We start from the raw sequence: 25,132 nt of genomic DNA on the forward strand, positions 1-25,132 counted from the left end.
AAACTGCCATTAATTATTAGTAATTATTTTAAATTTAGCAAGGTTGCTACATATAAGGTCATCCAAGTGATAAAATCAATTATATTCCATATTCCAAATAATAAAATGGTAAAGTCACTTTTTAAAATTTGTAACAACAATAATATTAAGCACATAGGAAAACCAAACTAAAGTTTTACAAGTCAATGTACTGAAAAAAAATTATTGAGAAAATTAAAGAACGCTCCCCCCCCAAACTAGGAGCATATACCATATCCATTAATTGAAAGATTCAACGTGTATGATGTTAAGTCTTTCCAAATTGATCTAATGTCACCCTGATAAAAATCGCAGAGTGTTTTGGTAAATTGACAAACTGATACTAACATTTGTTTGGAAAAATAAACTGCTAAGATTAGACAAACAACATAAAAGAAGCAGAACAAATTTGGAACACTTATACTGCCAGCTGTCAAAACCTGTTAAAGCTTTATAGACTAAACTAGAAACAACACACAATCCATCAAGTTGCCACACATACGATTTTTGTGTTTCTCTCACCTCATGTTCATAGTGTATTACACCCATACTGTGTAAAGGGGAACTTCAAGATCACTGAGGTCAGTATCAGAGAAAACAATCTTACCTTGGGGATGAAGTAGTTTCTGAATTTAATGTCACAGGTCACCGCATGAGGTACGTTGTTGGGGAGGAAGTCAATGTATCTCTGGATCTCGTGGACCACGCACGGATGCAGATCCTGACATGCATGCAGGGACTCCATTGTCTGCCAATCATGTGGTCAATCACTTCTTGGACCTTAGCTGATAAGAGACAATTTTAAAATGTTGGAAAAAGAGAAAATGCATATCACATTTGCATACCAATTCAGGGATACATGAGGCATTATGAAGGTGTTCCAACATTATTATAAACATCAGTTATATTTCAGAAATGCACCTAAACATAAGGAGATAATTGCCATGATATAAATACCAATAACTCTCTTGCAAGCTAGACTTAAGGTACATCTATGTATACCTCTATATTAGCACACATAATAATACAAACAGAAATCCCCTGCATTTCAGGAAGCAGTATGGAGAGAGGAGCTAAAAGCCTCTGAATTTAAGAAGTGGATTCTTACCTAACTTTTCCTCTCAGCCGTGTACCTCACTCTTTTGCCCTTTCTCTGCTTGGTGTCCCTGAGTGTAGGTTCTCTTGGTTTCAGTTTCTCTGAAGAATAAACCTCCCTCATCCTATTGTGGGAAAACAGTTACCTGATAAAAGGAGTTGTCAAAGAGACATGGCAGGGAGAGCTACTTTTTCAGCCTATTTTTCCTTCTACCCTCTGTGACATTTGGTACTTCTAAATATTGAACCTTACAGAACTGTAGGGACACAAATTAATTTCAATTATGTACCTTTTCCTCTTTACATTTAGAATGCAACTTCATCTTCTCTACTGAGTTCATTGTCACCCCTCAACATGCTTCCTGTGTTTCAGAAACTTGTTGAAGATCTGTTGGCTATTTCCTGACCTCCTCTTGTCCAACTTTAAAATTCTTAGTCTTGACGATAATGTTATAGTTTTTAGTGGGATTGTGAAACAGAACAAGATAATGCATATTTCTAACCTGCCATGCAGATTTATAACTCTTTAAAGGTAAATTTCTAACAAAAAAGTTCTTTGTAAAAGATAAAATTATTGGCTCCCTGAAATTCTTATTTTGGCAATAACCACTTTTCTGGAAACAGACTTCTGGACTGATAAAATTCCTTTATACACATCTTAAGCCAGAATAGTACAATTTCTCATGAATCTAACTTTTTAGAGCACCTCCCAGAATGTGGAAATTATCTCAGGCAGCCTTACTAAATTTCTGGGATTTCCATTTATGCTTCATTAAGGAGAGTTTCCATTTTCCCTATTTTGGCTTTAGAATGCTGAATTTTCAGAATGATGAGAGGTTAAAGTGGGCCTTTCCAAAATAAAACCAACATCAGGTCAATTCATGCTGGTCATGCCGAATAACCTCCCATGAAATCCAGACACTGATTTACTGTTTTTGCTACTTTTCACAGTGTCTTCACTCCTCTCAGTCATCCTCCTGTATTATGAAAAGATGTCCCTTACTATCCCTTCATTAAATTTGCAAGAATTAAGCTATTCAGACAGAGATTTAAATACCAAAGCTTTGAGTGTGCTGGGGTAGGGAGATCAACATAGCAGAGTAAGAAGATGGGGAGCTCACCTCCCTCTATAAACACATCAAAAATACATCTACATGCAGAACAATTTTCACAGAAAACTAACAGGAAACTGGGAGAAGAACATTTAAACAATCAAGGCTGTAAGAAACATACACACATAAAGAGGTAGGATGGGAAGAGAAGCGTCAGGTCAGGACGGGTGCCCCTGGGAGGGGACTAAGAAAAAAAGGGAGATTGCATGGTGGACCTTTGCCCTGGGGAGTGACTGAGTAGAGCCACAGACTGGGCATCCCAGTCCTGGGGTCCTGTAAGTAGGAGACAAGACCACTTGGTTGCTTGGAGAACTGCTGGGACAGACCAAAAGGCTGGAGAAGCCTAGACTCCACTTATGAGGAGTGTGCTGGTGCTGGCTTGCCCTCACACAGGTGGAGAGAGGTCTATCCTAGTGATTGCTGCCTCACCACACTACCCAATCCAACTCAAGTGAACACCCCAGCCCCTCTCATCCACACCACAGGTTGACACTGGATCTAGGGTAGCCAGAACCTGGAAAAAGACTCCATCAGGGATGCAGAGGTGACCTGGGGTCCTGGGGTGTGCTCCAGGTGAGGCAACAGTGACCTTGTTGGTGCTTACTCAAACAGTACCCTGGAAGCAGCCCAGACTTCTGATGGCAAGGAAGCCTCTTGAATTCCTGCAACTACCACACGGCACTCCTGCTGCAGCCACTCCATGCCACAACCTAGCACTAGATCTGGGATGACCATAACAGAGAAACATGCAATTTTGGGCTGCATCTTAGTGGAATCACAGATGCCTATATAGGCAGCATATAAGACCTCTGTAAGTGCACAAGCCCCACTTGCTTCAGCACTTCCTTCCTTTGGGACGAAGGCCCCAGTGCAGAGAAAAGGAAAACACACACACTTCAAAGGAACAGAGCCAGCTCAAGTCCAAATTTCATGGCTTCCACTCCAGCAACTTAGAAGCATACCCCACCCCTAAAAGGACAGCAACAGTCACTAAGCAGAGAGGAATTCCCATCTCACACCTTGTGCAGGCTTTAGCTCTTCCATCACCAGCCACATCCCTCACCAAGGTGATAGTGGCCAGCACACCCTGAGGAAGAAACGACTGGCATCCACATCAAATTCAGCCCTCCCACCAAAGGCACTGGGCATACACAGTCTACATGGGGACATTTCCACATAAGAACACATCTTCAAGACCACAACAGGTAACTGTTTCACCTAAATTCACAGAGACAGAGAAAATTAAGTAAAATGAAAAAGCAGAGGAACCATTCTCAAGTGAAAGGGCAAGAGAAAACCCCTTAAAAATTAAATAATGAAACAGAGATAATCAGACAATGAATTCAAAACGTTGCTAATAAAAATTCTAACTGAATTAAGAAGGAGAATTGATGTAAAAACAGATAATTTTAACAAGGAACTAGAACTATAAAGAAGACCCAATCAAAAATAGGTAATTCAATTTCTGAGGTAAAAAGCACTCTAAATGCAATTAAGAGAAGACTAAATGATACAGAAGAATGCATAAGTGATCTGGAAGATGGAATAATGGAAATCACCCAATCAAAATATCAGACAGAAAGATAAGTTAAAAAAAAGAAGAAGGCAACACTGGAGATCTATGGGATAACATAAAACATAGGAACATTCTCATTGTAGGGGTTCCAGAAAAAGAAGAGAGTGAGAAGGGGATTGAAAATGTATTTGAAGAAATTATGCTTGAAAACTTCCCAAACCTAAACACGGAAACAGATATCCTGGTACAGGAAGCACAGAGGATCCAAAACAAGATGAACAGAAACAGACTCACACCAAGACATATTGTAATTAAAATGGCAAAAGTTAAATATAAAGAGAGAATTCTAAAGGCAACAAGAGAATAACAGTCATATACAAAGGAATTCCCATGAGGCAATCAGATGATTTCTTTGCAGAAACTCTGCAGGCCAGAAGGGAGTAGCAGCACAATACATTCAGAGTTCTAGAAGCGAAAAACCTGCAACCTAAGATACTCGATCCAGCAAGATTATCATTTAGAAGAGGAGAGACAAAGAACTTCTCAGACAAGCAAAAACTAAAAGAATTCAGTAATACCAAACCTACTCTAAAAGAACCATGTAGGGTTTTCTCTCAATAGAAAAGAAGTAAGAATCTATAGGAAAGACAAATATATACTAAGGATTGAAGATCACTTAAGCCAGAAAATAGATTAAAAAACAAAGTTTGAAAAAGCAACTATAACCACAATAAACAGTAAAGGGATAAGCATAGAGATGTAAAATACAACATCTAAAACAAAAAATGTGGGAAAGGAAGTAAAAAATGTAGATTTTTTGAATGTGTTTGAACTTCAAGGACTATCAGTTTATAGCAAGTAGAAATAATTATGGGTCAATATACATGAATCCATAGTAACCACAAATCAAAAACCTACAGCAAATACACAAAAACAAAAAAATAAAGGAATCCAAGCATACTACGAAAGAAAATATCAAATCACAATGAGAGAAACAAAAAGAAATGAACAAAGAAGAACTACAAAAACAACTGGAAAACAAGTAATACAGTGGAATTAAGTACATACCTATCAATAATTACTTTAAATGTCAATGGATCAAAAGACATAGGGTGGCTGATTGGATTTAAAAAAAAACAGACCTTTCAATATGCTGCCTACAAAAGACTCACTTCAGAGTAAAAGACATACGGACTGAAAGTGAGGGGATGGAAAATGATATCTCATGCAAATAAAGGCAACAAGAAAGGGGGTAACAATAATCATATCATACAAAACCAACTTTAAAACAAAGGCTATAAAAGAAGTCGAAGGGCATGATACAGTGATACAGGGATCAATAAAAGTGGAAGATATTACACTCATTAACATACATGCACCCACTATAGGAGCACCAAAAACATAAAGCAAATACTAATAGACATAAAGGGATAAATTGACAATAATGCAATAACACTAGGAGACGTTAACACCCCACTGACATAAATGGACAGATCATCCAGACAGAAAATCAATAAGGCAACAGTGGTCTTAAATGACACAACAGATCAGTTGGACTTAACTGAAATCTACAGGACACTACATTCCCAAAGAAGGAGAATACACATTCTTTCCAAGTGCACATGGAATGTTCTCCAGGATAGATGACATACTAGGTCTCAAAATAAGCCTCAACAAATTAGAAGACAGAATTCATATCAACGACTTTTTCCAAACACAATGGAATGAAACAACAAATCAACTACAGAAAGAAAAACAGGAAAAGAGCAAACACATCAAGACTAAATAACATGCTACTACAAAACCAATGGGCCAACAATGAAATCAAAGAGAAAATTAGAAGATACATCAAGACAGATGAAAATGTAAATACAACACTCCAAAATCTATGGAATGCAGCAAAAGCAGTTGTAAGAGGAAAGTTTATAGCAATACATGTCTTCCTTAAGAAATAAGAATCTCAAAGAAACAACCTAACCTACCACCTAAAATATAAAAGAAGAAAAAATAAAGCCCATAGTCAGAAAAAGGAAGGAAATAATAAAGATCAGAGAGGAAATAAATAAAATAGTGATTTAAAAAACCAACAGAAATGTCAACGAAACTAAGAGCTGGTTTTTTAAAAAGATGAACAATTTTTTTTCTATTTATTTGTTTGTTTATTGGCTGCATTGGGTCTTCGTTGCTGCACACAGGCTTTCTCTAGTTGTGGCGAGCAGGGGCTACTCTTTGTTGTGGAGCTTCTTATTGCGGTGGCTTCCCTTGTTGTGGAGCATGGGCTCTAGGCGCACAGGCTTCAGTAGTTGTGGCACGAGGGCTCAACAGTTGTGGCTCGCGGGCTCTAGAGCACAGGCTCAGTAGTTGTGGTGCATGGGCTTAGTTGTTCTGTGGCATGTGGGATCTTCCTGGACCAGGGCTCAAACCCATGTCCCCTGCATTGCAGGCAGATTCTTAACCACTGCACTATCAGGGAAGCCCAAAAGATGACCAATTTTGACAAACCTGTAGCCAAGCTCACTAAGAAGAAAAGAGAGAGGATCCAAAAAACAAAATAAAAAATGAAAAAGGAGAAACTGATACCACAGAGATACAAAAAATCATAAGAGAATTCTATGAACAATTATATGTCAACAAACTGGACACCCTAGAAGCAATGAACAATTTTCTAGAAACATAGAGCCTGTAAAGACTGATTCAAGAAGAAACAGACAATTTGAACTGACCAATCATTAGAAGTGAAACAGAATCATAAATTTTAAAAATCCAGTGGACAAAAGTCCAGGACCAGATGGCTTTGCAGGGGAATTCTACCAAACACATAAAAAAAGAACTACTATCTATCCTTCTCAAACTTTTTTTAAAAATTGAAGAGAACAGAGCACTTCCAAATTCATTCTACAAGGCCACCATCACCTTGATACCAAAATTAAACAAAGACAACAACAAAAAAGGAAATTATAGGCCAATATCCCTAATGAATATAGTTGCAAAAATCCTCAACAAAATATTAGCAAACCAAATCCAACGATACATAAAAAGGATCACAGGTCTATGGTCACAAGGATGATTCAACATACGCATATCAATCAATGTGATACACCACAATAACAAAAGGAAATACAAAAATCAAATGATCATCTCAATAGAAACAAAAAAAAGCATCTGACAAAATTCAATACCCATTCATGATAAAAACTCTCATCAAACTGGGTACAGAGGGAACATATCTCAAAATTTAAAAAGCCATTTATAACAAATCCACAGCCAAAGTAATACTCGACAGTGAAAAGCTGAAAATCTTCCCATTAAATTTAGAAAGAAGACAAGGATGCCAACTCTTGCCACTTATTTTTAACACTATTGGAAGTCCTACTGTAATCAGACAAGAAAAAGAAATTTTAAAATATCCAAATTCGAAGGTAAGAGGTAAAACTGTCACTATTTGCAGATGAAATGATTGTGTGGTGAACCCTAAAGTGTCAGCCCAAAAACTACTAAAACTAATAAATGAATTCAGCAATGTTTCAAGATACTAGATTAATATACAAAAATCAGTTGCATTTCTATACACTAATAATGAAATGTCAGAAAGAGAATGTAAAAAACTCTGTTTAAAACTGCATTAAGAAAAATAAAATATCTAGGAATAAACTTAACCAAAGAGGTGAAAGACCTAACTCTGAAAACTATAAAACAGTGATGAAGGAAAGTGAAGATGATTCAAAGGACTGGAAAGATATCCTGTGCTTTTAGACTGGAGGAAAATAGTATTAAAATGGACATACTACCCAAAGCAATCTATAGATTTTCTGCAATCCCTATTAAAATACTCTTGACATTTTTCACAAAACTAGAACAAAGAATCCTCAAATTTATATGGAACCACAAAAGACCCTAAGTGCCAAAGCAATCCAGAGAAAAACGAGCAAAGCAGGAGGTATAATCCTCTCAGATTTGAGATTATACTACAAGCTACAGTAATCAAAATAGCATGGTACTGGCACAAAAACAGACACAGAGATCAATGGAACAGAACAGACAGCCCAGAAATAAACCCACATATCTAGTTAATTAATCTATAACAAAGAAGGCAAGAATACACAATGGGGAGAAACAGTCTCTTCAACATGTAGTGATAGGAAAACTGGAGAGCCACATGTAAAACAATGAGATTAGAACATTCTCTCACATTATATACAAAAATAAACTCAAAACGTCTTAAAGACCTAAATGTAAGACCTGAAACCATAAAACTCCTAGAAAAGAACATAAGTGGAACACACTTTGACATAAATCGTAGCAATATTTTCTTGGATCTTTCTCCTAAGGCAAAAGAAATAAAAACAAAAACAAACAAATGAGACCTAATTAAACTTAAAAACTTTTGTACAGCAAAGGAAACCATTGACAAAACAAAAAGACAACCTTCAAAATGGGAGAAAATATTTGCAAAATAAGAGGTTAATATCTAAAATATACAAACAATTCATAAAACTCAATTTCAAAAAGTAAACAGTCTATTAAAAATTGGGCAGAAGGGAATTTCCCTGGTGGTGCAGTGGTTAAGAATCCGCCTTCCAATGCAGGGGACATGGGTTCGAGCCCTGGTCCAGGAAGATCCCACATGCCACAGAGCAACTAAGCCCATGCACCACAACTACTGAGCCTGCGCTCTAGAGCCCACGAGTCACAGCTATTGAGCCCACGTGCTGCAACTACTGCAGTCTGTGTACCTACAGCCCATGCTCCACAACAAGAGAAGCCACCACAATGAGAAGCCTGCCCACTATGCTGCTCATACCTGTGACCTCTGGGTGCTTCAGCAGAAGGAGCCCATATCTCACATGGTGCTCATTGTCTCTGCCCCAGCTCCAAACAAACCAAATATAGTAACTGTCAAGTTTTCAAATGTAAAGTCCAATTGTTGATTGTGCTTTCCCTGAGAATGATTTGATATAATTATTTGACAAGCTAATTTGCCAGAATTGCAGTTAATCCAAAATAACTCATATTGTTTTAAAGTTAAGCCAATATATATATTGCAAGATGCAATTTTAGGAAAAAACTACCGTATGGTATATCAAGAGACTATAGTTCAATTGACTGAGACATCATTTTCTCCTGTCTTATTTCTCACTTGCCTGAAATTTCCATTCATGAGTCTCTTTTGCATTTAGGTGAGCCAAGCAGCACAGTTTTTGCCCGTCAGATATAAGCAGAAGCTTATTGTTGCCAATTCCTCTACGTCCTCCTTCTTACCCAAAACAAATATTTGAAGGAGTTGGTAGAGTACACATCATTTTGGGACAAGAAGTTTCAACAATGAGTGAGCTCTATATACTCAGTATCAGTAAATAAAAATGAAAGGTATTTGAATCTCTGATGTTTCCAGGCTACTATACTATCCCTACACTGACACAAGACAAGACTCTTTGCATGTGAAATAAATAAAGACACTATTTGTTAAAGCACTTATGAATAGGTTTTCTCTTATTTGTAGATGAACACAATCTTAATTAGTAGAAACAGATAAATTAGGGCCATATCATGAAAGATGTTATAAGCTTGAATCAAGATTTCATAATTCTCTTCTTTGTTAAAAATGTATATAAACTCAATATTGTATGTATATTCACTATGAAGTTGAAACTGTGCAAAAGCTAATATTGCAGCTCTACCTGAAATGAATTACAATAAAAAAATGGATTCTCAAAGAGAATACAGGGCCATCAAAATTGTATTCCACAACCAATGCAATTAGCAGTTTGGTCTAGGAAACAAACATAGGAATAAATAGGGATATACAACTTGAAGTGACACTACAATCATAAAGAGAGAGAGTTGAGGCTTTCTCTGCCCACAAGGGAAAAAAGAGAGAGTAGGAGTAATACAAATGCCAACAGAGAAGAGCAGAAAGAGAAATTAAGGAAACTCTCCCATTCACCATTGCAACAAAAAGAATAAAATACCTAGGAATAAACCTGCCTAAGGAGGCAAAAGATCTGTATGCAGAAAACTTTAAGACATTGATGAAAGAAATCAAAGATGACATAAACAGATGGAGGGACATACCATGTTCCTGGATTGGAAGAATCAACATCGTGAAAATGACTGTACTACCCAAAGCAATTTACAGATTCAAGGCAATCCCGATCAGATTACCAATGGCATTTTTCACAGAACTAGAGCAAGAAATCTTACGATTTGTATGGAAACGCAAAAGACCCCGAAGAGCCAAAGCAATCTTGAGAAGGAAAAATGGAGTTGGTGGAATCAGGCTTCCTGACTTCAAACTATACTACAAGGCCATAGTGATCAAGACAGTATGGTACTGGCACAAAAATAGAAAGGAAGATCAATGGAACAGAATAGAGAACTCAGAAGTAAGCCCAAACACATATGGGCACCTTATCTTTGACAAAGGAGGCACGAGTATACAATGGAAAAAAGACAGCCTCTTCAATAAGTGGTGCTGGGAAAATTGGACAGCAACATGTAAAAGAATGAAATTCGAACACTTCCTAACACCATACACAAAAATCAACTCCAAATGGATTAAAGACCTACATGTAAGGCCAGACACTATCAAACTCCTAGAGGAAAACATAGGCAGAACACTCTTTGACATACATCAAAGCAACATCCTTTTTGACCCACCTCCTAGAATCAGGGAAATAAAATCAAGAATAAACGAATGGGACCTCATGAAACTTAAAAGCTTTTGCACAGCAAAAGAAACCATAAACAAGACTAAAAGGCAACCCTCAGAATGGGAAAAAATAATTGCCTATGAAACAATGGACAAAGGATTAACCTCCAAAATATACAAGCAGCTCATGCAGCTTCATACCAAAAAAGCAAATAACCCAATCCACAAATGGGCAGAAGACCTAAATAGACATTTCTCCAAAGAAGACATAGAGATGGCCAACAAACACATGAAAAGATGCTCAACATCACTCATCATCAGAGAAATGCAAGTCAAAGCCACAATGAGGTATCACCTCACACCAATCAGAATGGCCATCATCACAAAGTCTGGAAACAACAAATGTTGGAGAGGGTGTGGAGAAAAGGGAACTCTCCTGCACTGTTGGTGGGACTGTAAGTTGGTACAGCCACTATGGAAAACAATTTGGAGGTTCCTTAAAAAACTACAAATAGAACTACCATATGATCCAGTAATCCCACTCCTGGGCATATACCCAAAGAAAACCATAATCCCAAAAGAAACTTGTACCATAATGTTTATTGCAGCACTCTTTACAATAGCCAGGACATGGAAGCAACCGAAATGCCCATCAACAAATGAATGGATACAGAAGATGTGGCATATATATACAATGGAATATTACTCAGCTATAAAAAGGGATGAGATGGAGCTATATGTAATGAGGTGGATAGAACTACAATCTGTCATACAGAGTGAAGTAAGTCAGAAAGAGAAAGACAAATATTGTACGCTAACTCACATATACGGAATCTAAAAATGGTACTGATGAACTCAGTGACAAGAACAGGGAAGCAGATACAGAGAATGGACTGGAGAACTCGAGGTATGGGAGGGGGCGGGGGGTGAAGGGGAAACTGAGACGAAGCGAGAGAGTAGCACAGACATATATATACTACCAACTGTAAAATAGTCAGTGGGAAGTTGTTGTATAACAAAGGGAGTCCAACTCGAGGATGGAAGATGCCTTAGAGGACTGGGGCAGGGAGGGTGGGGGGGAATCGAGGGGGGGGCATCAAGGAAGGGAGGGAATATGGGGATATGTGTATAAAAACAGTTGATTGAACCTGGTGTACCCCCAAAAAAATAAAATAAAATAATAAAAAATAAAATAAAATAAAATAAAATAAAATAAAATAAAAATGAAAATTAAAAAAAAATGCCAACAGAAATTACCCACTCTGAATTTCAAAAATTAAAGGGAGTAAAGAAAATTGAACACAGCCTAGAGACCTATGGAACTCAATCAAGTGTACCAACATCCACTTTATGTGAGTCCCAGAGAAAAAAGATAAAGAAGGAACAGGAAAAAAAAAAATCTGAGGAAAGAATGGCTGAAAATTTCCAAAATTTGGTGAAATACATTAATTTACATATCCAAGAAGCTAAAGAAGGATAAAACCAAAAAGACCCACAGCAAGGCATATTTTAATCAAACTATCAAAAGATAAAGAGAGAACACTGAAAGCATCAAGAGAGCAGTGACTCATCATGTACAAAGGATCCTCAATAGGAGTAACAACCCATTTTTCTACAGAAATTGGAGGCCAGAAATCAGCAGAAAGATAACATTTAAAGTCCTAAACGGAAAAAATGTCAACCAAGAATTCTATATCTGGCACAACTATCTCTATAATGAAGAAGAAATTGAGATTGATTCAAGATAGTGGAGTAGAAGGACGTGTGCTCACTCTCTCCTGTGACAGCACCAGAATTACAACTAACTGCTGAACAATCACTGACAGGAAGAGGCTGGAACTCACCAAAAAAGACACCCTACATCCAGAGACAAAGGAGAAGCCACAATGAGATGGTAGGAGGGGTGCAATTTGGATAAAATCAAATCCCCAGAGTTTCAGACTTTGAAAGCCAGTGGGATTTGATTGCAGGATCTTCACAGGACTGGGGGAGACAGAGACTCCACTCTTGGAGGGCAAACATGTGCTCACCAGGACACAGGGGGAAGGAGCTCTACTATTTTTCTTGTGGCATCTTTAGGATTTTCTTTGTATAGTATCATACCATCTGCAAACAGTGACAGTTTTAATTCTCCTTTTCCAATTTGGATTCCTTTTATTTCTTTTTCTTCTCTGATTGCTGTGGCAAGGATTTCCACAGTTATGTTGAATAATAGTGGCGTGGGTGGACATCCTTGTCCATCCTTGTCTTTTTCCTGACCTTAGAGGGAATGCTTTCATTTTTTCACCACTGATGAATGAAATCAAACACAACACAAACAGATGGAGAGACATACCATGTTCTTGAATTGGAGGAATCAACATTGTGAAAATGACTATACTACCCAAAACAATCTACACATTCAATGCAATCCCTATCAAATTACTAATGGCATTTTTCACAGAACCAGAACAAAAATTATACAATTTATGTGGAAACACAAAAGACCCCGAGTAGCCAAAGCAATCTTGAGAAGAAAAAATGGAGCTGGTGGAATCGAGCTCCCTGACTTCAGACTATACTACAAAGCTACAGTAATCAAGACAGTATGGTACTGGTGCAGAAACAGAACTATGGATCAATGGAACAGGATAGAAAGCCCAGAGATAAACCCACGTACATATGGTCACCTTACCTTCAACAAAGAAGACAAGAATATAAAATGGAGAAAAGAAAGCCTCTTCAACAAGTGGAGCTGGGCAAGTAGGACAGCTACTTGTAAAAGAAAGAATATAGAACATTCCCTAACACCATACACAAAAATAAATTCAAAATGGATCAAAGAACTACATGTAAGGCCTAACACTATAAAACTCTTAGAGGAAAACATAGGCAGAACACTCTATGACATAAATGGCAGCAAGATTTTTCTTGACCCACCTCCTAGAGTAAAGGAAATAAAAACAAGAATAAACAAATGGGACCTAATGAAATTTTAAAGTTTTTGCACAGCTAAGGAAACCATAAATATGACAAAAAGGCAACTCTCGGAGTGGGAGACAATATTTGCAAACAACAAAGGATTAAACTCCAAAATATACAAGCAGTTCATGCAACTCAATATCAAAAAAACAAACAACCCCATCCAAAAATGGGCAGAAGACCTAAATAGACATTTCTCCAAAGAAGACAGACGGAGGGCCAACAAACACATGAAAAGATGCTCAACATCACTCATCATTAGAGAAATGCAAATCAAAACCACAATGAGGTATCACCTCCCACCGGTCAGAATGGCCATCATCAAAAAATCTAGGAACAGTAAATGCTGGAGAGGGTGTGGAGAAAAGGGAACCCTCCTGCACTGTTGGTGAGAATGTAACCTGATACAGCCACTATGGAAAACAGTATGGAGGCTTCTTAAAAAACTAAAAATAGAACTACCGTATGACCCAGCAATCTCACTACTGGGCATATACCCTGAGAAAACCATAATTCAAAAAGATACATGTACCCCAGTGTTCATCACAGCACTATTTACAATAGCCAGGACATGGAAGCAACCTAAATGTCCATTGACAGATGAATGGATAAAGATATGAAATATTACTCAGCCATAAAAAGGAATAAGTTGAGTTATTTGTAGTGAGGTGGATGGACCTAGAATCTGTTATACAGAGTGAAGTAATTCAGAAAGAGAAAAACAAATACCATATGCTAACTCACATATGTGGAATCTAAAAAATTGGTATTGATGAACTCAGGGGCAGAGGAAGAATAAAGACGCAGATGTAGAGAACAGACTTGGGGGGGGGTGGGGAGGAGAAGCTGGGACAAAGTTAAAGAGTAGTATTGACATTTATACACTACCAAATGTAAAAAAGATAGTTAGTGGGAAGAAACTGCCTAACACAGGGAGATCAAGTAGATGATTGCTGATGACCTAGAGAGGTGGGATAGGGAGGGTGGGAGGGACAGAAGGAGGGGATATAGGGATATATGTATAAATACACCTGATTCACTCTTGTACAGCAGAAACTGGCACAACAGTGTAAAGCTATTATACTCCAATCAATATTAGAAAACAAAAAGAAAACCATATGTCTCAAAAAAAAAAAAAAAAAACTCTTGCATTCCTATACATTAACAACGAAAGATCAGAAAGAGAAATTAAGGAAACAATCCCATTCAGCATTGCGACAAAAAAGAATAAAATATCTAGGAATAAACCTAAGTAAGGAGGTAAAAGACCTGTACTCAGGAGAGATAGGATTAAGATGGCAGAGTAGGAGGATGTGCGCTCACTCCCTCTTGCAAGAGCACCGGAATTACAACTAACTACTGAACAATCATCGACAGAAAGACACTGGAACTCACCAAAAAAGACACCTCACATCCAGAGACAAAGGAGAAGCTGCAATGAGATGGTAGGAGGGGCGCAATCGTGTTAAAATCAAATCCCATAAATGCTGGGTGGGTGACTCACAAACTGGAGAACAGTTATACTGCCGAAGTCCACCCGCTAAAGTGAGGGTTCTGAGCCCTACATCAGGCTTCCCAACCTGGGAGTCCAGCAACGGGAGGAGGAATCCCCAGAGAATCAGACTCTGAAAGCCAGCAGGATTTGATTGTAGGACCTCCACAGGACTTGTGGAAACAGAGACTCCACTCTTGGAGGGCACACAAAAAATGTGCTCACCAGGACCCAGGGGGAAGGAGCAGTGACCCCACAGGAGACTGAGCCAGACCTACCTGCTGGTGTTGGAGGGTTAACTGCAGAGGTGGGGGGGCAGCTGTGGCCCACCGAGGAGGCAGGGGCACTGGCAGCAGGGGCTTTGGGAAGTGCTTATTGGTGTCCCAGAGTCCGCCATTAGCCCCACCAAAGAGCCTGTGGGCTCCAGCACTAGGTGACCTCAAGCTAAACAACCAACAAGGTGTGAACACAGCCCCACCCATTTTAGCAGACAAGCAGATTAAAGTTTTACTGAGCTCCGCCCACCAAATCAGATTAAAGCTTTACTGAGCTCCACCCACCCAGCCCTATCCACCATCAGTCCCTCCCATCAGGAAGCACACATGAGCCTCCTAGATAGCTTCCTCCACAAGAGGGCAGACAGCAGTATCAGGCAGTATCAGCAGTATTTCGTCTTGTGGAACTGAAAACCACAGCCACAGAAAGAGAAGAGAAAATGAAAAAGCAGAGGACTTTGTACCAGATGAAGGGACAGGATAAAGCCCCAGAAAAACAACTAAATGAAAAGGAGATAGGCACCCTTACAGAAAAAGAATTCAGAATAATGATGGTGAAGATGATCCAGGATTTAAAAAAAGACTGGATGCAAAGATCGAAAAGTTTGCCAAAGACCTAGAAGAATTAAAGAGCAAACAAACAGAGATATGCAACACAGTAACAAAAATGAAAAATACACTAGAAGGAACCAATAGCAGATTAACTGAGGCAGAAGGACAAATAAGTGACCTGGAAGACAGAATGGTGATCATCACCGATGCAGAAAAGAATAAGGAAAAAAGAATGAAAAGAACTGAAGATAGCTTAAGAGACCTCTGGGACAATGTTAAATGCACCAACATTCGCATTATAGGGGTCCCAGAAGGAGAAGAGAGAGAGAAAGGACCCGAGAAAATACTGGAAGAGATTATAGTTGAAAACTTCCCTAACATGGGGAAGGAAACAGCTACCCAAGTCCAGGAAGCACAGAGAGTCCCAGGCAGGATAAATCCAAGGAGAAACATGCCAAGACATATATTAGTCAAGTTGACAAAAATTAAAGACAGAGAAATATTATTAAAAGCAACAAGGGAAAAATGACAAATAACATACAAGGGAACTCCCATCAGGTTAACAGCTGATTTCTCAGCAGAAACTCTGCAAGCCAGAAGGGAGTGGCATGATACATTTCAAGTGATGAAAGGGAAGAACCTACAACCAAGAATACTCTACCCAGCAAGGATCTCATTCATATTCGACAGAGAAATCAAAAGCTTTACAGACAAGCAACAGCTAAGAGAATTCAGCACCACCAAAACCAGCCCTATGACAAATGCTAAAGGAACTTCTCTAAGCAGGAAACAGAAGAGAAGAAAAGGACCTACAAAAACAACAACAAAACAATTAAGAAAATGGTAATAGGAACATACATATCAATAATTATCTTGAATGTAAATGGACTAAATGCACCAACCAGAAGACACAGACTGGCTGAATGGATACAAAAACAAGACCCATATATATGATGTCTACAAGAGACCCACTTCAGACCTAGGGACACATACAGACGGAAAGCGAGGGGATGGAAAAAGATATTCCATGCAAATGGAAATCAAAAGAAAGCTGGAGTAGCAATACTCATATCAGATAAAATAGACTTTAAAATAAAAAATGTTACAAGAGACAAGAAAGGACATTACATAAAGATCAAGGGATGTATCCAGGAAGAGGAGATAACAATTATAAATATATATGCACCCAATATAAGAGCACCTCAATACATAAGGCAAATGCTAACAACTATGAAAGAGGAAATGCAAGTCAGAAATGGAGACACAGATGTAGAGAACAAACACATGAACACCAAGTGGGGAAAGCGGGGAGGGTTGGGGGGGAATGAATTGGGAGATTGGGACACCAAATTGTACACTCTAAATATATGCTGTTTATTGTCTGTTAAAAAAAAAAAAGACCTGTACTCAGAAAACTATAAGACTATAAGACAGTTATGAAAGAAATCAAAGAGGACACAAACAGATGGAGAGATATACCATATTTTTTGATTGGAAGAAGGAACATTGTGAAAATGTCTATACTACCCAAAGCAATCTACAGGTTCAATGCAATCCCTATCAAATTGCCAATGGCATTTTTTACAGAACTAGAACAAGAAATCCTAAAATTTGCATGGAGACACAAAAGATCCTGAGTAGCCAAAGCAATCTTGAGGGAAAAAGACAGAGCTGGAGAAATCAGACTCCCTGACTTCAGACTACAATACAAAGCTACAGTAATCAAGACAATATGGTACTGGCACAAAAACAGAAATATAGATCAACAGAGCAGGATAGAAAGCCCAGAGATAAACCCACACACCTATGGACAACTAATCTATGACAAAGGAGGCAAGGATATACAATGGAAAAAAGACAGCCTCTTCAATAAGTGGTGCTGGGAAAACTGGACAGCCACATGTCAAAGAATGAAATTAGAACACTCCCTAACACCATATACAAAAATAAACTCAAAATGGATTAAAGAGCTAAATGTAAGGCCAGACACTATAAAACTCTTAGAGGAAAACATAGGAAGAACACTCTTTGACATATATCACAGCAAAATCTTTTTTGACCCACCTCCTAGAGTAATGGAAATAAAAATAAACAAACAAGTGGGACCTAATGAAATGTAAAAGCTGTTGCACAGCAAAGAAAACTATAAAGAAGACAAAAAGACAACCCTCAGAATGGGAGAAAATGTTTGCAAATGAATCAACAGAAATAGGATTAATCTCCAAAATATATAAACAGTTCATGCAGCTCAATATCAAAAAAACAAACAACCCAATCAAAAAATGGGCAGAAGACCTAACTAGGCATTTCTCCAAAGAAGACATACAGATGGCCAAGAGGCACATGAAAAGCTGCTCAACATCACTAATTATTAGAGAAATGCAAATCAAAACTACAATGATTTGTAGAATGGGCATCATCAGAAAATCTACAAACAATAAATGCTGGAGATGGTGTGGAAAAAAGGAAACCCTCCTGCACTGTTGGTGAGAATGTAAATTGATACAGCCATTATGGAGAACAGTATGGAGGTTCCTTAAGAAACTAAAATTGGAATTATCATATGACCCAGCAATCCCACTACTGGGCATATACCCAGAGAAAACCATAATACAAAAAGACACATGCACCCCAATGTTCATTGCAGCACTATTTACAACAGCCAGGTCATGGAAGCAACCTAAATGTCCATCAACAGATGAATGGATAAAGAAGATGTGGTACATAAATGCAATGGAATATTACTCAGCCACAAAAAGGAATGAATTTGGGACATTTGTAGAGACATGGATAGACCTAGAGACTGTTATACAGACTGAAGTAAGTCAGAAACAGAAAAACAAATATCGTATATTAAAACATATATGCAGAATCTAGGAAAATGGTACAGATTAACCAGCTTGCAAGGCAGAAATATAGACACAGATGTAGAGAAGAAACATAGACACCAAGAGGGGAAAGAGAGGTGGGGTGGGGTGGGGTGGGATGAACTGGGAGATTGGAATTGCCATATGTACATTACTAATAAGAAAAATATATCAAATTGTACACTTTAAATATACGCAGTTTATTGTATGTCAATTATATCTCAATAAAAGTCCTTAAAAAGAAGAAGAAATTAAGACACTTACAAAATAAAAGCCAAAGGAGTTCCTCGTTAATAGATCTGCCATATAAGAAATGCCTAAGGAAGTCAGTTTTTAGGTTAAAACCAAAAGGCACTAAATGACAATTAAAAGGAATAGTAACAAATGAAGATCCTTGTGAAAAATAACTATTTAGGTAAATAGAAAAGGTGCCTTTGATTTTTAAGTAAAAATAAAAGACATTTTTCATTTTCACCTATCTATAGAAGAACAAAAATAAGAATCATATGAGACTTCTCCTCAAAAACGATGCAAGGAAGAATATAGTGGACTGAAATATTTAGAGTATTGAGAGAAAGAAATCAACAATCTAAATTCTGTACCCTTCAAACTTTCCTTAAAAAGTGAAGAAGAGGACTTCCTAGGTGGTGCAGTCATTAAGAATCTGCCAGCCAATGCAGGGGACATGGGTTCGATCCCTTCCCCAGGAAGATATCACATGCCACAGAGCAACTAAGCCCATGCACCACAACTATTGAGCCTGTGCTCTGGAGCCTGTGAGCCACAACTATTGAGCCCATGTGCTGCAACAACTGAAGCCCATGTGCCTAGCACCTGTGCTCCCACAATGAGAGGCCACCATAATGAGGAACCCGCATACCACAATGAAGAGTAGCCCCTGCTCGCCACAACTAGAGAAAGCCCATGTGCAGCAATGAAGACCCAACACAGCCAATAAAGTAAATAAATAAATAAATAAATAAATAACTTTATATTAAAAAAGTGAAGAAGAGAGACTTCCCTGGTGGTTCAGTAGTTAAGAACCTGCCTGCCAATGCAGGGGACATGGGTTCAATCCCTGATATGGGAAGATCCCACATGCCACAGAGCAACTAAGCCCATGCACCACAACTACTGAACCTGCACTCTAGAGCCCTCAAGCCACAACTGCTGAGCCTGTGCACCACAACTACTGAAGCCCGCACACCTAGAGCCTGTGCTCCGCAACGAGAAGCCACCACAATGAGAAGCCCATGCACTGCAACAAAGAGTAGCCCTTGCTCGCCACAATTAGAGAGCACCCATGCGCAGCAACAAAGACCCAACACAGCCAAAAATAAATAAATAAATAATAAATACATTTTTTAACAAAGTGAAGCAGAAATGAATTTTGTGAGCAAACAAAATTGAGGGAATTTGTTGCTAGTCGAACTGCCTTGGAAGGAATTTTTTTTTTTTTTTTTAAATAGAGGTCCATGAATCACACTTCAGTGAAACCTTTAAATTATATTGAAAACTGCTCTGAGTATATCTGTCAGTCTGTGTGTGTGTGTGTGTGTGTGTGTGTGTGTATACATATATATGCAAGGAATGTTTTAAAAAATCCTTAGAGGAAAGGAAAATCATATACGTCAGAAACACATCTACATAAAGAAAGAGTTACAACGGGGATATGTGTATAAAAACAAATGATTGAACCTGGTGTACCCCCCCCCAAAAAAATAAAAAATAAAAAATAATAAAAAATAAAAAAAATAAAAATAAATAAAAAGAAAGAGTTACAAAGAAGGAATGAGTGAAGGTAAAATAAAAAGTTTTATTTTACTTTTTCTTTTACTTATTTACTTTATTGCTCTAACATAAAAATATGCTGAAAATAATAACAGTGTATTTGATTATGTAATGGTTATGAATATACCATATATAAATATACATATGCTTATATATAAGTGCACTGAACCATAACAATGATACAAAGGATGGAAGGGAAGAATTACAATTATTTATTATTATAAGATACATTAACTGCGAAGTGGAATAGGGTTGTTTGGAAGTGCATCAGAGCATTAAAATATGCGAGGCAAAACTGACAGAACTGTAAGGAATAGCAACAAAATGAATAAAATACTTAACATAAATTTAACCAAGGAGGTGAAAGATTTGTACACTGGAAACTAAAACACTGATGGAAGAAAATGAAGAGGACACAATCACAATAAAAAGATATCCCATGTTCATGGATAAGAAGAATTAATATTGTAAAATGTCTACACTACCCAAAGCAATCTACAAATTCAATGCAATCTGTATCAAAATTCCAATGGAACTCTTCACAGAAATAGAAAAAAGAATCCTAAAATTCATATGGAACAATGGAAGACCCTGGATAGCCATAGCAATACTTAAAAAGAAGAACAAAGGTGGAGGAATAACCACACTTCCTGATTTCAAACTATATTACAAAGCTATAGCACAGGGAACTCTGATCAATATTATGTAACAATCTAATCAGGAAAAGAATTTGAAAAAGAATAGATACATGTATATGTATAACGGAATCACTTTGTCGTACACCTGAACCTAACACAACATTGTTAATCAACTATACTCCAATATAAAATAAAAAGTTTTTTAAAAAGTGTGATACTAGCATAAAAACAGATACATAGACCAATGTAAAAGAGTAAAGAACCGAGAAATAAAAGTACAAATTTACGATCAACTGATCATCAACAAAGGTGCCAAGACACATAGTGGAGAAAGCACGTCTCTCCAAAATATAGTGCTGAGAAAACTAGATTACCACATCAAAAAAAAAAAAAAAAAGAGTTTGGATCTTTATCTTACAACATACAAAATATCACCACAAAATGGATTAAAAACATAAAAGACCTAAAGCCATGAAACACCTAGAATAAAGCATAAGGGATATTGTGTTGTATAACCACCCACAGAATAATATGTTTTACTAAATTCTAAGTTTTTCCATCATTTAAATTGTTTATCATATTTCCAATGAAGAAATTATACTACAGGAAAAGCTTTCTTTTTTGTAAAATAAAATTGCTGCAATCAAATGATTAAAGAAAATTCATTACATGTAAGGAGATATAAGATGTAATTAAAGATTACTTGAACCAAAAGTATAGCAGCAGAGTGACATCAGGAAGGTAGTAGAATAGGAAATTCCAGTCCTTGTTCTCCCACAGAAACACTGACTTGACAATAATATACGGACTAAAATTCCTTTACAAGATTTTCAGAATCCAGTTATGATGTCACAGTATCATAGGTGAGTACAAAGTTGAAAAAAGCCACATTAAAACTAATAAAAGGGGCGATTTAACTTTACCTGCATCAGCACCTCCCTCAAGCTGGCAGAACTCAATGATGGAAGAGAATGCCCCAGGTTGTGATTACTCCATCATAGGAAAAAGAAGGATGGAACATGCATCCAATGAAACAGTGGACTGCTTGAGGAAGTGGTTTCTGTCTTACCTCACTTGGAGTGCTGATAGAACTGGCATAGTCTGGATTTCTGGGACCACTGAGAATAAAGGCGAATGGGAACAGTAGTTTGCTATGGCCATCATGGCTTGGAACAACTTAGAGAAGATGAACCACTTTGGGCTTTTCCTTCAAGGGGAAGGGAGAGCAATGGAGCTTGCATCTGGTGTTATGGATTTTTGGAGGGCTACCAAGGGACTGATATTATCTTAACTGACTCAGGGTATTGAGGGGGAGTTTGCAAACTTTGGATGCCACTGAGAAAAGGAAGAGTTGAGTAACTTGTTTCTGTTGAACCAGAGAACTTACAATGCTTCACACAAACAACAAAGGGAGTAAGAGATTACTAGCACCTGAAATAGAAATTGGCAAGCTTCTCTAAATGTGAGATTCTACACACAAACCCGGAAAAGTTGCATCCACCAAAAGAAAAAGGTTTAAAAGGCCCCAGAGTCTCCAGCCAAGTTGACTGCTAAGGGTTTCACCCTACATAAAGCTGGTCCATAAAGGGTAGGAGAGGTGGATATCTTTCCAAATTTATAGATCCTGACACAAAAGTTACAAAACACACAAAGAAGCAGAAAACAGGGCTCAAACAAAGGTATAAAAAAAATTTTTTTAGAAACTGATTCTAAACAAAGGGAGAATATCACTTATGTGAACAAAGAATTTTTTTTAACGTGATAAAGATGCTTCACAAGCTCAAGAAAATGATGCATGAGCAAAATGATAATGACAACAAAGAGATAGAATACATTGCAAAAGATCCAAGAGCTGAAATCTGGCAGGCTGAAGAACATAACAACACAACTAAAAATTTTCTTCACAGATAGGTCTTTTAATATTATTCAATCAGTACAAGAGGAAAAATAAAAAAGAGTGTAGACAGCCTAAGGGACTTATGGCACACAAAAACAGGATCAATATGTGTGTTATGGGAGAAGAGAGAGAGAAAGGGGCAGAAAGCTTATTTGAAGAAATAATGGCAAAAATCTTCCCATAACTGGGGAGAAATTTTTATACCCGGATTTAAGAAGGCCAACATACTGTAAGTAGAAAGAACAAAAGAAATCCACAATGAGATACATTAAAATGAAATTGTCAAAAGTCAAAGACATCTGCAAAGAGTAACAATTTTACTTCTTCTTTTCCAATTTGGATACCTTTTATTTTGTTTTCTTCTCTGATTGCTGTGGCTAAAACTTCCAAAACTATGTTGAATAACAGTGGTGAGAGCGGGCACCCTTGTCTTGTTCCTGTTCTTAAAGGGAATGTTTTCAGTTTTTCTCCATTGAGAATGATGTTGGTTATTGGTTTGTCGTATATGGTTTTCATTATGTTGAGGTAATTTCCTTCTATGCCCATTTTCTGGAGAGCTTTTTATCATAAATGGATGTTGAATTTTGTCAAAAGCTTTTTCTGCATCTATTGAGATGATCATATGGTTTTTATCCTTCAATTTGTTGATATGATGTATCACACTGATTGATTTGCGTCTATTGAAGAATCCTTGCATCCCAGGGATAAACCCCACTTGATCATGGTGTATGATTTTTTTAATGTGCTGTTGGATTCTGTCAGCTAGTATTTTCTTGAGGATTTTTGCATCTATATTCATCGGTGATATTGGCCTGTAATGTTCTTTTTTTGTGACATCTTTGTCTGGCTTTGGTATCAGGGTGATGGTGGCCTCATAGAATGAGTCTGGGAGTGTTCCTCCTTCTGCTATATTTTGGCAGAGTTTGAGAAGAATAGGTGTTAGCTCTTCTCTATATGTTTCATAGAACATGATATTATACATAGAAAACCCTAAAGACACTACCAGAAAACTTCCAGCACTAATCGATGAATTTGGCAACTTAGCAGGATACAAAATTAATGCACAGAAATCTCTTGCCTTCCTATACACTAACAACAAAAGATCAGAAGGAGAAATTAAGGAAACATTCTCATTTACTATTGCAATAAAAAGAATAAACTACCTAGGAATAAACCTGCCTAAGGAGGCAAAAGACCTGCATGCAGAAAACTATAAAACACTGATGAAAGAAAACAAACATGATACAAAGAGATGGAGGGACATACCATGTTCTTGGATTGGAAGAATCAACATTATAAAAATGACTATACTACTCAAAGCAATTTACATATTCAATGCAATCCCTATCAAATCTCCAATGGCATCTTTCATAGAACTAGAACAAGAAATTTTACAGTGTGCTTGGACACCAAAAGACCCCGAATAGCCAAAGCAATCTTGAGAAGGAAAGATGGAGCTGGAGGAAACAGGCTCCCTGACTTCAAACTATACTGCAAGGCCATAGTGATCAAGACAGTATGGTACTGGCACAAAAACAGAAATATAGATCAATGGAACACAATAGAGAACCCAGAGATAAACCCACGCACATATGGGCACCTTATCTTTGACAAAGGAGGCAAGAATATACAATGGAAAAAAGACAGTCTCTTCAATAAGTGGTGCTGGGAAAACTGGACAGCTACATGTAAAAGAATGAAATTAGAACACTTCCTAACACCATACACAAATATAACTCAAAATGGATTAAAGACCTAAATATAAGGCCAGAAACTATAAAACTCTTAGAGGAAAACATGGGCAGAACACGCTATGGCATAAATCAAAGCAATATCCTTTTTGACCCACGTCCTAGAATAATGGAAATAAAATAAAAAATAAACAAATGGGACCTAATGAAACGTAAAAGCTTTTGCACAGAGAAAGAAACCATAAATAAGACAACCCTCAGAATGGGCAAAAATATTTGCCAACGAAGCAACGGACAAAGGATTAATCTCCAAAATATACAAGCAGCTCATGCAGCTCAATATCAAAAAAGCAAATAACCCAATCCACAAATGGGCAGAAGACCTAAATAGGCATTTCTCCAAAGAAGATGGCCAACAAACACATGAAAAGGATGCTCAACATCACTAATCATTAGAGAAATGCAAGCCAAAGCCACAATGAGGTATCATCTCACACCAGTCAGAATGGCCATCATCAAAAAATCTAGAAACAATAAATGTTGGAGAGGGTGTGGAGAAAAGGGAACCCTCCTGCACT

The 25,132-nt window shown here is 37.5% G+C and overlaps 1 protein-coding gene across 1 annotated transcript in view; it reads right to left on the reverse strand.

The window, feature by feature from the left end:
* Window positions 1-663: 663 nt before the first annotated feature.
* Window positions 664-25,132, reverse strand: part of LOC130853803 (cytochrome P450 2C55-like) — a 40,819-nt gene continuing 16,350 nt past the window's right edge. The window contains exon 4 of the mRNA XM_057736142.1: window positions 664-803. Within this exon, the coding sequence (XP_057592125.1) occupies window positions 664-803 (140 nt within the window). The remainder of the gene's footprint in view (window positions 804-25,132) is intronic.

Source organism: Hippopotamus amphibius, chromosome 5 (genome assembly GCF_030028045.1).
Source record: "Hippopotamus amphibius kiboko isolate mHipAmp2 chromosome 5, mHipAmp2.hap2, whole genome shotgun sequence".
NCBI lineage: Eukaryota > Metazoa > Chordata > Mammalia > Artiodactyla > Hippopotamidae > Hippopotamus > Hippopotamus amphibius.